We start from the raw sequence: 13,167 nt of genomic DNA, 5'->3' as shown, positions 1-13,167 counted from the left end.
TTTTATCTAATTAACTCCAGTCATGATTTCTTAGATTTTTTGTTTTTAATTCTTATAAATTATGTTTGTTTTATTTTTAGTCTTTAAGACACTTTAAATAACACTTTAAATAATAAAAAAATATTATTTAAAGTACCTTAAAGACTAAAAATAAAATAAACATAATTTACAAGAAAAAAAAAACAAAAATAATTTTGTAAGCATAAAAAAAATACTAAATTACTCGGAATTAAACTTAGAAAATGTATTACACAAGCAACGTGGTACATCAAAATTCAACGTTGTCTAATTTGTGGTGCGACACAGATTAACAGGCAAAACAAATAAATATGATGGAACAGAGTTTTCACACAATTTGGGAATGAAATTCGATAGTGAGAAAAATGTAGAGAAATGGCATTATAGCCCATACAAAGCTTCCAAGTACTGATAAAGGTGGAATTCTGTGCTTACTTTATTTTATTCCTTGTATCTGGTATGGAAAGACACATAATGAAGAAAGTAAGCTACTCTTCTTTACCCTTCTTGTTTTCACCAGCTTTCAGAAACCGTGAAAACCAATATGCAGAAGACTTGGGGTGCCTGCTGAGCCCATTTTTATAATCTACATAGACCAATCCAAAGCGTTTTGTATAACCTTGAGCCCATTCAAAGTTGTCTAGTAATGACCACGCAAAGTATCCCCTTACATCTGCTCCATCCCTGTGCATTCAAATCATACACAACTAATTAGGTATGTTTGGACTCATTCTCATTCTGTCTTCAAGGTCAAACGTTTTTCTTGTTTAAATATATTTTTTATTCTTGCCATTTCACATTTTTTTCATTTGTCTCTATAATTATTTTTTTTTGTTTTAATTCTTATAAAATGTATTTACTTTGTTTTTAAATCTTAAAGTATTCTTTAAATAATATTTTTTCATTATTCAAAGTACGCTTTACTATTCAAATCCTATTTAAAACACTTTAAGGATGAAACAAATTTTATTAAAACTAAAACAAAAACAAAAAAAAAATTTAGAGAGACAAAAATGAAAAAAAAACACTAAATTAAAAGTATCAAAATATATTCAAGCCTTTTACTTTTTACCCGTTGTTGCGCTGGTGCTAAGTTGCATGAATAAAGGTACAGTACCGGATACTTGTAAATTATATGATATTTTTCAAAATCTAGGATACGAGTATGTTAATAATTTCTTTTAAAAAATACATATATAAAAAATAGAAATTTATATAAACATGACTAAATTCTACAAATGATAAAAAAAATAATACAAGCATAATTTATATCTCAAAAACAAAATGGAGACTAAATTCTTTAACATGGCAAAACAAATTGTTAAAAATAGTATAATTCAAATGTAATTGTCCAATTTTGTAAGTATGTGAAATGCATTAGAGGTTAGCCATAATAGTTGGGTTGTTAACTAACTATGGTTAAGCCTTAGTGTATAAAAACAGCATGTAAACCCTAGTCATATGTGTGTGATTTTTGTGGCCTAATTCCTGTTTTCCAGAAGTTACTATTTTCTGTTATTCACTCTCTTTCTCCCTTGTTCAATCTTTTCCAAAATACTACCAAGAAATCTTGATCCTTTCCAACAATTGGCACCAGAGCTACACGATCCACGATGGCGTACAGCGGGGAACAATGACGATGTTGAAGAACAACGACCAAATCCCAGCGAAGCTACCAATCTTCGATGGAACCAACTATGAGAGGTGAACGGCGCAAATGAAGGTGGTATTCAGATATCAAGGCATGCTTGATATCATAAGCACCGACGTCACACCATTAGAGATGAATCCCACGGAGGCACACAGGGTAACTCACCGTGAACAGATCAAGAAAGATGATAAAGCGATCTTTCTAATTCATCAATGTGTGGATTCAAATGTCCTGGAGAAAATCATTGACCATGAGACGGCCAATGAAGCATGGGATGTGTTGGCTACAACTTACGCCAGTGACAAGCAAACCAAGAAGGTGAGATTGATGGCACTCCGGCGTCAACTAGGTTTGCTTCAGATGGAATCAAACGAAACGGTGGCGCAATTCATAAACAGGTTGGTGATTCTTGCAAACCAAATGAAGAGTTGTGGTGAGGTGGTGACCGATTCGATGAAGGTTGCAAAGGTACTCACTGGCTTAACACCAAACTTTGATCATATTATCTCTGCAATTGAACAATCAAAGGACCTAAAAACGTTGAAATTGGAGCAATTACTGGATTCTTTGGAAGCACATGAGTTAAAGATGAAGAATAGAGAAGGTATCAAGAAAGAGGAGAAGGATTTCGAGAAAGCCTTATTTGCTAAAAATCAGAAGAAAGGTGGTGGTGATTCTTGGAAGAATAAGAAAGGGAAAGGCAAGTGGAAGTATAACAAACAAGAAAACAAGGGTTCTACAAGTGAGAATCAAGAGAAAGAAGGAGAAAACAATGGAAAGAGAAAGAAGAAATCAAAGGAGCATATTCAGTACTATAATTATCAAAAGTATGGCCATTATGCAGATGAGTGCAATAATCCTAAAGTGCCTAGGAAGAGGGGTGAAGAAGCACAACTCGCGCGTGACTCTAATGATGAAGAAGCAATGATGTTAATGGCCACTGTTAACAGTGAAACAGGCAATGAGGAATGGTGGTATTTGGACACTGGTTGTTCAAACCATATGACAGGACATAAAGATTGGTTCTGTGAAATTGATGAAACAGTGAAAAGAAGCATCAAATTTGGTGATGGCAGGTCAGTAATGGCTAAAGGAATTGGCAAGGTGGCCATAAGAAGAGTAGATGGGAGCAAGGTGATTATCAGTGATGTCCTATATGTTCCTAACATGGAAAGCAATCTGCTAAGCTTGGGACAATTGCTAGAGAAAGGATTCTCAATGCATATGGAAGGAGAACACATGGAAGTAGCTGATTCTAATGGGAATGTGTCTTGAAAGTTGTTATGTCTAAGAACAGAACATTCAAGGTGGGTGTGAGCACCATTGAGCAGAAGTGTTTGACTGCTCAAAGCAATGACAGTATGTGGAAGTTGCATAGAAGACTTGGACATTTGAACTTCAACAACCTAAACAAGCTGCAGAAGAAGAACATGGTTGTGGGACTACCTTCAATTGAAGTACCAAGGCAAGTGTGTGGTAGATGCTGTGAAGGAAAACAACCAAGTAAGGCTTACAATGCAGCAGTTCCAACTAGGGCCAAAGAGAAGCTTGCAGTGATTCACTCTGATGTGTGTGGCCCATTTGAAATCAAATCTCATGGAAGTAACTTGTATTTTGTTTCTTTTATAGATGACTTTACAAAGAAAATGTGGGTTTACCTGTTACAAAGAAAGAGTGAAGTATTTGTAACATTTAAATCATTCAAGTTACTAGTTGAAAAGCAATCTGGTTGTTCAATTAAGATGCTTAGAACTGATGGTGGAGGAGAGTACACTTCACTTGAATTTGAGAATTTCTCCAAGGAAGAAGGAATAATTCATGAGGTAATGGCTCCATACACTCCTCAACACAATGGAACTGCTGAGAGAAGGAATAGAACAGTGCTGAATATGGTTAGATGCATGCTGAGAGAGAAGCATCTTCCACATGATTTAAGGGCAGAGGCAGTATCCACAACTGCTCACATCTTGAATAGATGTCCTACGAAGAGGCTTGACAGTTTGACACCAGAAGAAGCTTGGAGTGAACTCAAGCCTAGTGTGAAACACTTCAAGGTATTTAGCTCACTCTGTTATAGGCATGTTCCTAAACAGAATAGAAGAAAACTAGACTCAAGGGCTCAAACTATGATCTTGGTAGGTTATCACAGTACTGGGGCCTATAAACTTTTTGATCCCTTGAGCAAGACAATTGTGATAAGTAATGATGTGATTGTGGATGAGACAAAGGAATGGAACTGGAACATTGGTATGGAAAGACAAACCAATGAAACACTAGAAGTTGAACTGGGAGGAGAAGAAATACAGGATGAAGTTCAGATTGACAATGAGCAATGTGAATGATGAGCAAAATGTGAATGATGGACTAGATGTGATTGGGGTTGTACCTTTGAGAAGGTCACTAAGACAGATATCTCCACCAGTGAGATTTCAAGACTATGATGTCTTTCCTGATGCTGCTATCAATATTAATGGTGAATTGATGAACTTAGTGCTCTTAGCAGAAGCAAAACTAGTTTCACTTGAAGAGGCACTAGCTAGTCCACATTGGAGAAAGACCATGGAAGAAGAACTGAGATCAATTTAGAAAAACAACACTTGGAAAATGGTGAATTTACCAAGTAATAAGAAAGCCATAGAAGTGAGGTTGGTTTTCAAAACCAAAGTCAAGCCATCTGGTGAAATTGCCAAGTATAAGGCAAGGCTAGTTGCAAAAGGTTTCTTGCAAAAGTCTGGTCTTGATTTCAATTAAGTATATGCCCCTGTAGCTAGAATTGAAATTGTGAGACTCATAGTTGCAATTGCTAGCATGAGGAAATGGACAGTGAGTCAGCTAGATGTGAAGTATGCTTTTCTCAATGGTCCATTAGAAGAAGAAGTATACACAAGGCAACCACCTGGCTATGAGAAGATAGGCATGAAAGATAGGGTAATGAAGCTGAACAAAGCCCTATATGGCTTAAAGCAAGCTCCACGAGCTTGGAATAAGAGGATTGATGGATTTCTGCAGAAGCAAAAGTTTCTGAAATGCACCACTGAACATGGAGTGTACTTGAAGGACTGTGGAGTAACTGGTGTAGTGATGCTATGCTTGTATGTGGATGATCTTCTTGTCACTAGTGATAGCAAACAAGAGATTGACAGGTTTAAGAAGGAAATGATGGATGAGTTTGAAATGTCTAATATAGGCAAAATAGCTTATTTCCTAGGTATGGAATTTGTGACAACTAAGAGTGGCATATTCCTTCACCAAAAGAAATATGCAACTGATATATTGAAAAGGTTCAATATGCTTGATTGCAATTCTGCTACTACTCCTTGTGAACCAGGAATAAAACTGTCTACTGGTGAAGACACAAACTTGGTTGATTCAACACTATATAGGCAACTCATTGGCTCATTGAGATATTTGTGTAATTCTAGGCCAGATATCACCTATGGAGTTGGCTTGGTTAGTAGATTCATGAAGAAACCTTGCAAGGATCATCTACTTGCAGCTAAGAGAATTCTTAGATATGTGAAGGGCACACTAGAATGTGGAATTATGTTTCCTGTAGCAAAATAAAATTCTGAGATAGAAATTGTTGGCTACACAGATGCAGATTGGAGTGGAGATGTCGGTGATAGAAAGAGCACATTCGGGTACATGTTCATGCTTGGAAATGCTCCTATATCATGGTGTTCAAAAAAACAAGAGGTGGTGCCATTATCTAGTTGTGAAGCTGCTTTTGGGGCAAGCCAAGCCCTTTGGCTAGGAATGTTACTGGAAGAGCTTAACATCAAGTGCAGTAATGTAATGAAGCTCAGGATTGATAACAAATCAGCCATACACCTTGCTAAGCATCCAATAGCTCATGGACGCAATAAGCATATAGAGGTAAAATATCATTTTCTTCGTGACCAAGTTAACAAGAACAAACTAGCACTTGAGCATTGCAGAACTGAGGAGCAGTTTGCAGATATGCTAACCAAAGCTTTGAAGCCTAAAAGACTTGAAGAAATGAAGAACAAAATTGGGATGCACAAATTGACAGATTTGAATTAAGGTGGTGTGTTAAAAATAGTGTAATTCAAATGTAATTGTCCAATTTTGTTAGTCTGTGAAATGTATTAGAGGTTAGCCATAATAGTTGAGTTGTTAACTAACTATGGTTAAGCCTTACTTAGTGTATCAAAACAGCATGTAAACCCTGGTCATATGTGTGTGATTTTTGGGGCTTAATTCCTGTTTTCCAGACGTTGTTATTTTCTGTTATTCACTCTCTTTCTCCCGTGTTCAATCTTTTCCAAAATACTACCAAGAAATCTTGATCCTTTCCAACAAAAATCTCATAACAAAAAAATATGTAAATGTTAATCAATTAATCAATATTATTTTAGAACTTGGGAAGATAATAAACGAAAGAGATAAAGGATATATAAAGAAATTACAAATAATTTTAATATCAATGCGGCGGGCGATTAATTTCTTGTGTGCTAAACTTTCTATCAATCATTAACTCCTCAAAGGTATACCGATACAGTGAAAGACACGCATAACTTAGGTCAAACTTGACAAGAAAAAATAAATGCATTAACTTCATATCCATACAGACAAGACAAAAATTAAAACATAAATGCAAAAAACCAAAATGGCATACCAATATTAAGTAAAAAAGGAGAGATGCACGACCAGATTTATCATTAATTGGTGAAATAAAAAAAGGTTTAATTCAAGCATATTGTGTGTATGATTATGGTCGACAAGACATTTCAGTTAATTTCTAATTTATTTTTACTAGTTGAAAAACTTGTTTGACTATTCGGTAAATATATTTGTTTTAGTAATTTCTAAAGTTTTTTGAAATATTATTTAAAGTAACATTTTTTAAAACGTTAGTTTTTACCTTCTAGTTTTTAATAATTTCTTTCATTTTTATCCTTAAAATATTTATCTAATTTCTCTTTAAATAAATCATGATTTTATTAATTTTTTATCATTTTATATTTTTTATCTACTTCGACAGTTAATTTTACCGAAAAATTATAATTTAATAAATTAACTTTTCATGTTTCAGCTATCAAGTTCCAATTAGTTTTCAGATTATTTTGCCAAAGAAGCCTATGTAGAAAGTGGCAAACTCACTTTATAGCCTGAGCAACTGACGCAAGATATCCTTTGAAATAGCGAACTCTCAGTTTGTCATCTAGCATCTCATGTAACGGCAAGTTATCATTATCTTCATCATCCATACCTGCCAAATGGAAATCCGGCCTCAGATCATAGAAGAGAACAATTTCATAATGGATTTGCACATACGTATACTGGATAGAACTATCATTGTGGTTTCTCTGTGAACCTCTCTCCACTTGTGTTTTTTCTACTTAAGTTTGTTACTTTTCCATATAATTTGGAGAGCTTTTTTTTTTTCTGTACTTTCCTTTAATTCCATATTAGAGCAAAGGTATTGGATTTTGATGTGGGGTTTATAATATAGACTTGCGCTCTCGTATCATTATAGATAGGCATTGTGGTGGGAGACTCTCAAGGTTCTTATCAATTGGTATCAAAGTGTTCCACCTTGTCTAATGCAGGGGGCAACGTCAACATTGCAATGTTTACCTAATACTAGTTAAGTAGTTATGGTAGAGCCACATAGGTGCCAGGGCAGCAGAGCATGGTGGAATATTTGAATCCAAAAGCAAAATATGGAACTTGAACCCCAAATTGGAAGAATGGGATTTTGTAGAATTCAAGGTTCCGATCAAAATTGCAAACCATAAACTTGACCACATTACATTCCAACCCTTTTCTTTTTCTTTTGACTAACTATTAACTTATCATCGTTTAGTGCATCGAACAATTCTTAATTGCCACTATATAGTCAGATTCAATACATGGATTTAACCAAACAAATAACAATACTAGTAATGCCTTTCACTTGACATCTGATTTCTTCATCACTTTTTCTCTTTATCTGTTTATACTCTACCTGTTTTCTTGCCTAATTTATAGGAACTAGGAAGGATGAGTATAGTTACGTACCATTCTCTGTGACAAATATCGGAGTAGCATATTTTTGTGATACATAATTGAGAATCTTCCGTAGACCCCAGGGAACAACATAGAGCCACTCTGATGCTGCCTGTTATATCCACACAGAATATAAAACTAGAATGTTTGGCCTTGTATATGCAAATGTATACAACAAGCACGTTGAGAGAGAGAGTACACACCTTCTCACCTATGGCCTGGCCACCTTCCCATTCCACTGTTGACAGAACACAATTATCAAGGAGAATTCGTTGTGTAAGATATTTTAGAAAATGAGAAAATGTTCCAATTATTATTTATTACCAATTCTCTCCATCTCTTGCACCTTGTAGTAATGGTTTTCTTCGGCGCATTCTGTCACATGAGAAATAAACCTTGACGTATAGTGATTTAGACCAATAAAGTCCAAAGCATTCAAAAGAATTTTCTTATCCTCCTCTGAAAACTTGGGAAGCTGATCTCCAAGTCTTTCACGCATAACTTCAGGATAGTCTCCATAATATAGTGGATGCAAGAACCTGAATTAAAAATATATTTTAACATAATGTCTTCAACCTGCTATCCTATACAAGCCTCATATTCTATTTTGCGTAATTTTCTTCACCGTCAATTTATCTTCAATTTCCAGTGTGCATCAGGGTCAAAGAAAAAATGAATATTGGTTTGTCTTCATTAACTTTGTGGTGTTAAGTAGAAAAATAGAAAGAAAAGGTTTCAAATCAAGACCATCAGTTGAATTGAGTTCAACAGTTTATAACATCATGATAAGGAATTCTAATGGAGGTGCTCCATTGAAATAAATTTTAAGTAAAGTGATTTGGTAGTTCGAGACTATAACAGCCAAAGCTTTCGGGAGACAATGATTGTACTTCACTATGAATGATTGATTACAATGCAGAGGTATAAATAAAAAAATTGGTCAACATCTGTACACAGGCCAAAATCAGAGGAGATAATATCCTCTTAAATGGCAGCAAACTATAAAAGGAAAGAATATACAGGTTATCCTAAAAAATTAACAAAGGGATATTATCCTAGTTGTACAAATCATAATTGGATGATTCTGATCGGTGCTAGATATCAGGAAACAATCTTCTAAATTAAGAACAGATCACCAACACGCCCCTCAAGCTACGTTATAGATGTCTATCATACCCAAATTGGATTTGAATCTAATGATTTCATAAGTGCAGCTTGGAAGAGCTTTGGTTAAAATATCTGCAGTATGGATGCATGAGGGCACAAGACAGATGATTCCATGGTCAATCTTTTTTTTATGAAATGATAGTCAATTTCCACATGCTTTGTTATGTCAGGATTCAGAAGGGCTCTTTTCTTTCCCCTTCATTAGAGTGAGCTTTCCACCCAAAGCATCATCCTTTCTTTACATCTTTAGATGAAATGAAAGACCACTTCCCTCTCTTTCTTTTGAATACGCCTTGTGTCATGATTAAGATACTTTCATTGCACCATCTAACAATCTTGAAATCCACCCTGGATGCCTTTTTCTTTGAAGAAAGCCTCTCTCTCTCTCTCTCTCTTCATTCAATAGCTATGGTTGTCCATTTCAATAAGGATAGTCCTCGCCTCATGAGCTAGCTTTTGAGACTAAATTAGGCCCAACCAAAATTCAAGAAACTCTCCCAGAGTGATCTATTCTTTGTCATCAATTATTGAATTACAAGAATAAAGCCTTGACCCTCTTCTTGAAAAACCTTCCTCGTGCTTTGAAAAGGAGCAATTCTCGTCTGTTCAATTTCTATGAACAATTTCTTTTGGCCTCCCAAGCTAATCCTTTTTGTCAAATCTTCAAGGTTAGATTTAATGTCCCCAAAAGAAGCCAGTCAGTCAAGCCCTAACACCACATCAGCTCCTTCCCCAATCTCATTTCCTTTCCTTTCCTCTTCAACCTCTCCTAGTATTTGGATTTGGACTTAGGGCCTAAGTCAACCGCACAAATTAGCTTGTAAGGGAATGATTGTCTAAGCTTTATAAGGACTAGTTTAGTCATATCTCTAATCGATGTGAGATCTCAACCCCTAAGAGTCAGCATCCTAATGGTTGTACTCTACGATACTTCACTCATTTCTGGTCAGACCCTCCATAGGTTGCCCTTTCTAAGACACTGGAAACCAACTCTTATAGGCCGCAATTAAGACAACTTTCTAGCATACCATCTTAGAATTTGGGCTTTAGGACCTAACTCAATCACACAAAATCGCTTTGTAAGATAAGGATTGTCTAAGCTTTATAAGGACTACATTGGTCATATCTCTAGTCAATGTGAGATCTCCACTTCAACATCCTGACAGTTGTTCATGAACTGAACTATACCAGTGTAACTTTTTTTTTAGTCAGCCAAAAGAAAATATTATTAATAAAGAAAAGGGTACCAGAGGTACCTAAACATTACAATAGAGTCTACTAGTTTAACTTATACCCACAGTTATACACTCAATTTTTTAAAGAATGTGATTTTTTTTTTTGTTACAATAGAATGTGATCTATGTCAATGCAACCGTTGAATGTGTCAATCTCTTATTATTATAATAATAATATGGAACAAATGAATGAGGAACTACCAGCCAAGCTGAAAATCCAGGCGTCTTGCAGCAGCAGATTTATCTTCAATCTTATCGGAATTAGCCTCTGCCCATTCACAATCTACCACAAAGCCCACTTGTCCCCCTTGCTTATCCTGGAATGTCAAGACATATTTAGAAAGAATAAATTATACCTTCACAACATTTTTCTAACATGGTTAGCATTAAATTATATATTTAAACAAAATTCACAGATAATTTGATAATTAATAACAACAGCAATACCCTACTGGCTACAACCAAGTGGGATTTGGATATACGGATCGATCAACTCCATTGGCTCCATCAAAATCTACCTTTTCACTCAAACATTTTTTTTTTATAGTTTCTACTAATGTTTTCTTAGATCTGAGCTTACGCAGATAATTGAAATACAGAAAATCATGCTGGTAATTTATAGATCGAAAAAAATAACAAAAATAGGCAATTAATGGAAAATCAAGAAAATACACAATAGGGAGGAGTGGCAGAAGCAACAAAGTAAAAGTAATCCAACTTGCAAAATAGAAAGTTTTGTGTAGAAATGAATAAGTGCAGTCCTGCACCTTGTATTTGCTCCGGTATATGGAAACAGCTGCTGCATGGGCCAAAATCTGATGATGTGCTGCCAAATATGGCTCTATAAGAGAATTTTCTCGTCTTCCTGGAGCAAAAATTGCAACATCATACCCATTGACTGCAGTTTGAAGGGGCTCATTAATAGTAATCCAGTTCTTCACTCTATCCCCAAAACTTGCAAAGCAAGTATCTGCATAAACAGCAAAGTACTCTCTGGCATATGCCACATCAGAACCACACCATTCAATAATAGAATATTGAAAAATCAACTACACTCATCTTAATAAAGGTACTAGGAAACAAATTTACAAGGGAGGACCAAGGACCAAGTATAGAGATGAGAAAAGGTGGTGGGTTTGATGAGCATAATGGGTCAAATACAGCATTTGGTGCTTCAAAAGAAATATGAGAGCTACTAGACTACAAGGCCACTAAAATAAATATACCACAAATAAGGGGTGTAAATTAGTTAAGTCTCACTGGGCACTTGAAGTCAGGCTTGGTTAGTGGAAAAAAAGAAGTGTTAAAGCTTGGATCATTTATTTAGTAGGATATTCAGAAATTGATCAATCTTCCTTTGTGATTGATTTTAACTCAGATCAAAGATGTCTCGATTTAGCATTCATCAACAAGTGGAAGAACTTATGAATCTCCCCCTAAACTTGCAAGGAATGAATGCAGCGAACCACTCAAGGTAGCATTGATTCAGAAAAGTGTTGAAAGCAGCCATGTTAAGAACAAGGAGTCTTGTTGCTCCCATGCTGGATATGCTGGACTAACAATGTCATCTTGGCCAGAGAAATATCGTGGAGGAATTGAGGGATAGACATTTAATTTGTGAAGCTTGTAGCCTCTGATCACCCCTTCTACATGTTGCTTCCATGAAAGAAAATTCGTAGGTCTTATTTGAGTGTAATTTGAAGAGAAAAAGGTAGTAGATACATGATTTTCTGGATTTGCGGAAGACATGCTTCAGGATCAAAGAGAAGTTCTGGATACCATGTGAGAATTCTAGCAGAGGGTAGAGAGAGACAGAGGACAGTGAGTTGAGAGAATAAGAAAAATTGTATATCTGCTGAGATATGCTACACAGGGTTATGTAGTAACCATCTGCTGACTCGGAAATAATGCATTCAGAAAGCTAACAGGTAACAGAACCCAGAGTCTAACTAGGAACTACTACACAGGTACACTATGATAACAATTGATATACTCTAATGAAAGTAGTTTCATTTCATGATCTTACTTGCAAGCCAAAAATGATTGATACCCACTCATCACCTTGAGAGGGAGTGTCACTGAGTCTAATTATTGTAATTAATAGTTTTATTTTTCATCATTCAATAGCCTGCTCAAATTCTTAGACTCTTGAGATTTGTACGGTTTTTTAACCCTTGAAATTCCTAAATTAAAAGCAATAAAAGACCATATAGATTAAAAAATAAAATTTCCAGTCTCTTCATTTCAAATCTTTTTTGTTTCCAATTAAGGTGAGTAAAGGGATTTACATTTTAAACACGGGCATGTGTATGTAATGCTGAATAGCTGATACCTACTCTTACTAGAGCCTATGTTTTTTTCTTTTTGCTCAGCAAAAGTAATTATATATATGTGAGTACCAGTGGTACTAAAGTTACAAGATGAGTTTAGGTAGGCAGCTGGTTCCGATAGCCAGACTTATTTCAGTCTGATAAGAACCAAGCTAGTCACCGTATATAGTACTACAATATCCAGCTACTGCTATCCTCTCCTAGTTACAAAAGCCTACTGTTAGGTTGCTGGACCACTGGTTAAAGTGCATTACAAAATCTTTCTCCATTGATCTGAGCCATGTCCAGACTAGGAATAATGCATCATCCATCAGCCTGCTTTCATTGAATGTTTCATTCAAAAAAATAATCCTATTCCTTTGCTGCCAAATAGACCAAGTTAAAGCTATCCACCAGCACTTCCATCTATTGAATATTATCCCTCCATTCATCCCATTTCCGTGCTACAGAAAACGTTGCCTCGGATTTAGAGGGAATGCGCCCGAAGTGTTGACCCAAGATAAGGACTCCCATCATAAAGGTAGGATTTTGATGCAATTGAAGAATAAATGGGCTGCATCCTCCTCCTTGTTCCCGCAAAATGGGCACATCAAGTCATTTACCTCTACATGTCTCCTTCGCAAATTGGACTTAGTTGGCAACCGATCTCTAATTAGCCTCCAAGCAAAGATTGATGTTTTAGCTAGGATCCTTAGCTTCCATAGGTCCTCAAAAGCTCCATCCAGGTTCTTCGTTGTTTCTCCCAGCAGCAGAT

The 13,167-nt window shown here is 35.7% G+C and overlaps 1 protein-coding gene across 1 annotated transcript in view; it reads right to left on the bottom strand.

Moving 5' to 3' along the window:
- Positions 1-229: 229 nt before the first annotated feature.
- LOC100800603 (beta-glucosidase 42) overlaps positions 230-13,167 on the bottom strand; it is a 34,373-nt gene continuing 21,435 nt past the window's right edge. The window contains exons 7-13 of the mRNA XM_003538013.4: positions 10,851-11,076; positions 10,285-10,400; positions 8,006-8,220; positions 7,885-7,919; positions 7,694-7,793; positions 6,794-6,902; positions 230-702 (exon numbers count right to left, since the gene is read on the bottom strand). Of these exons, the coding sequence (XP_003538061.1) occupies positions 507-702; positions 6,794-6,902; positions 7,694-7,793; positions 7,885-7,919; positions 8,006-8,220; positions 10,285-10,400; positions 10,851-11,076 (997 nt within the window). The 3' untranslated portion in view covers positions 230-506. The remainder of the gene's footprint in view (positions 703-6,793; positions 6,903-7,693; positions 7,794-7,884; positions 7,920-8,005; positions 8,221-10,284; positions 10,401-10,850; positions 11,077-13,167) is intronic.

This window comes from Glycine max, chromosome 11 (assembly GCF_000004515.6).
Source record: "Glycine max cultivar Williams 82 chromosome 11, Glycine_max_v4.0, whole genome shotgun sequence".
Classification (NCBI taxonomy): Eukaryota; Viridiplantae; Streptophyta; class Magnoliopsida; order Fabales; family Fabaceae; genus Glycine; species Glycine max.
This window is presented reverse-complemented; position numbering and strand designations above follow the sequence as displayed.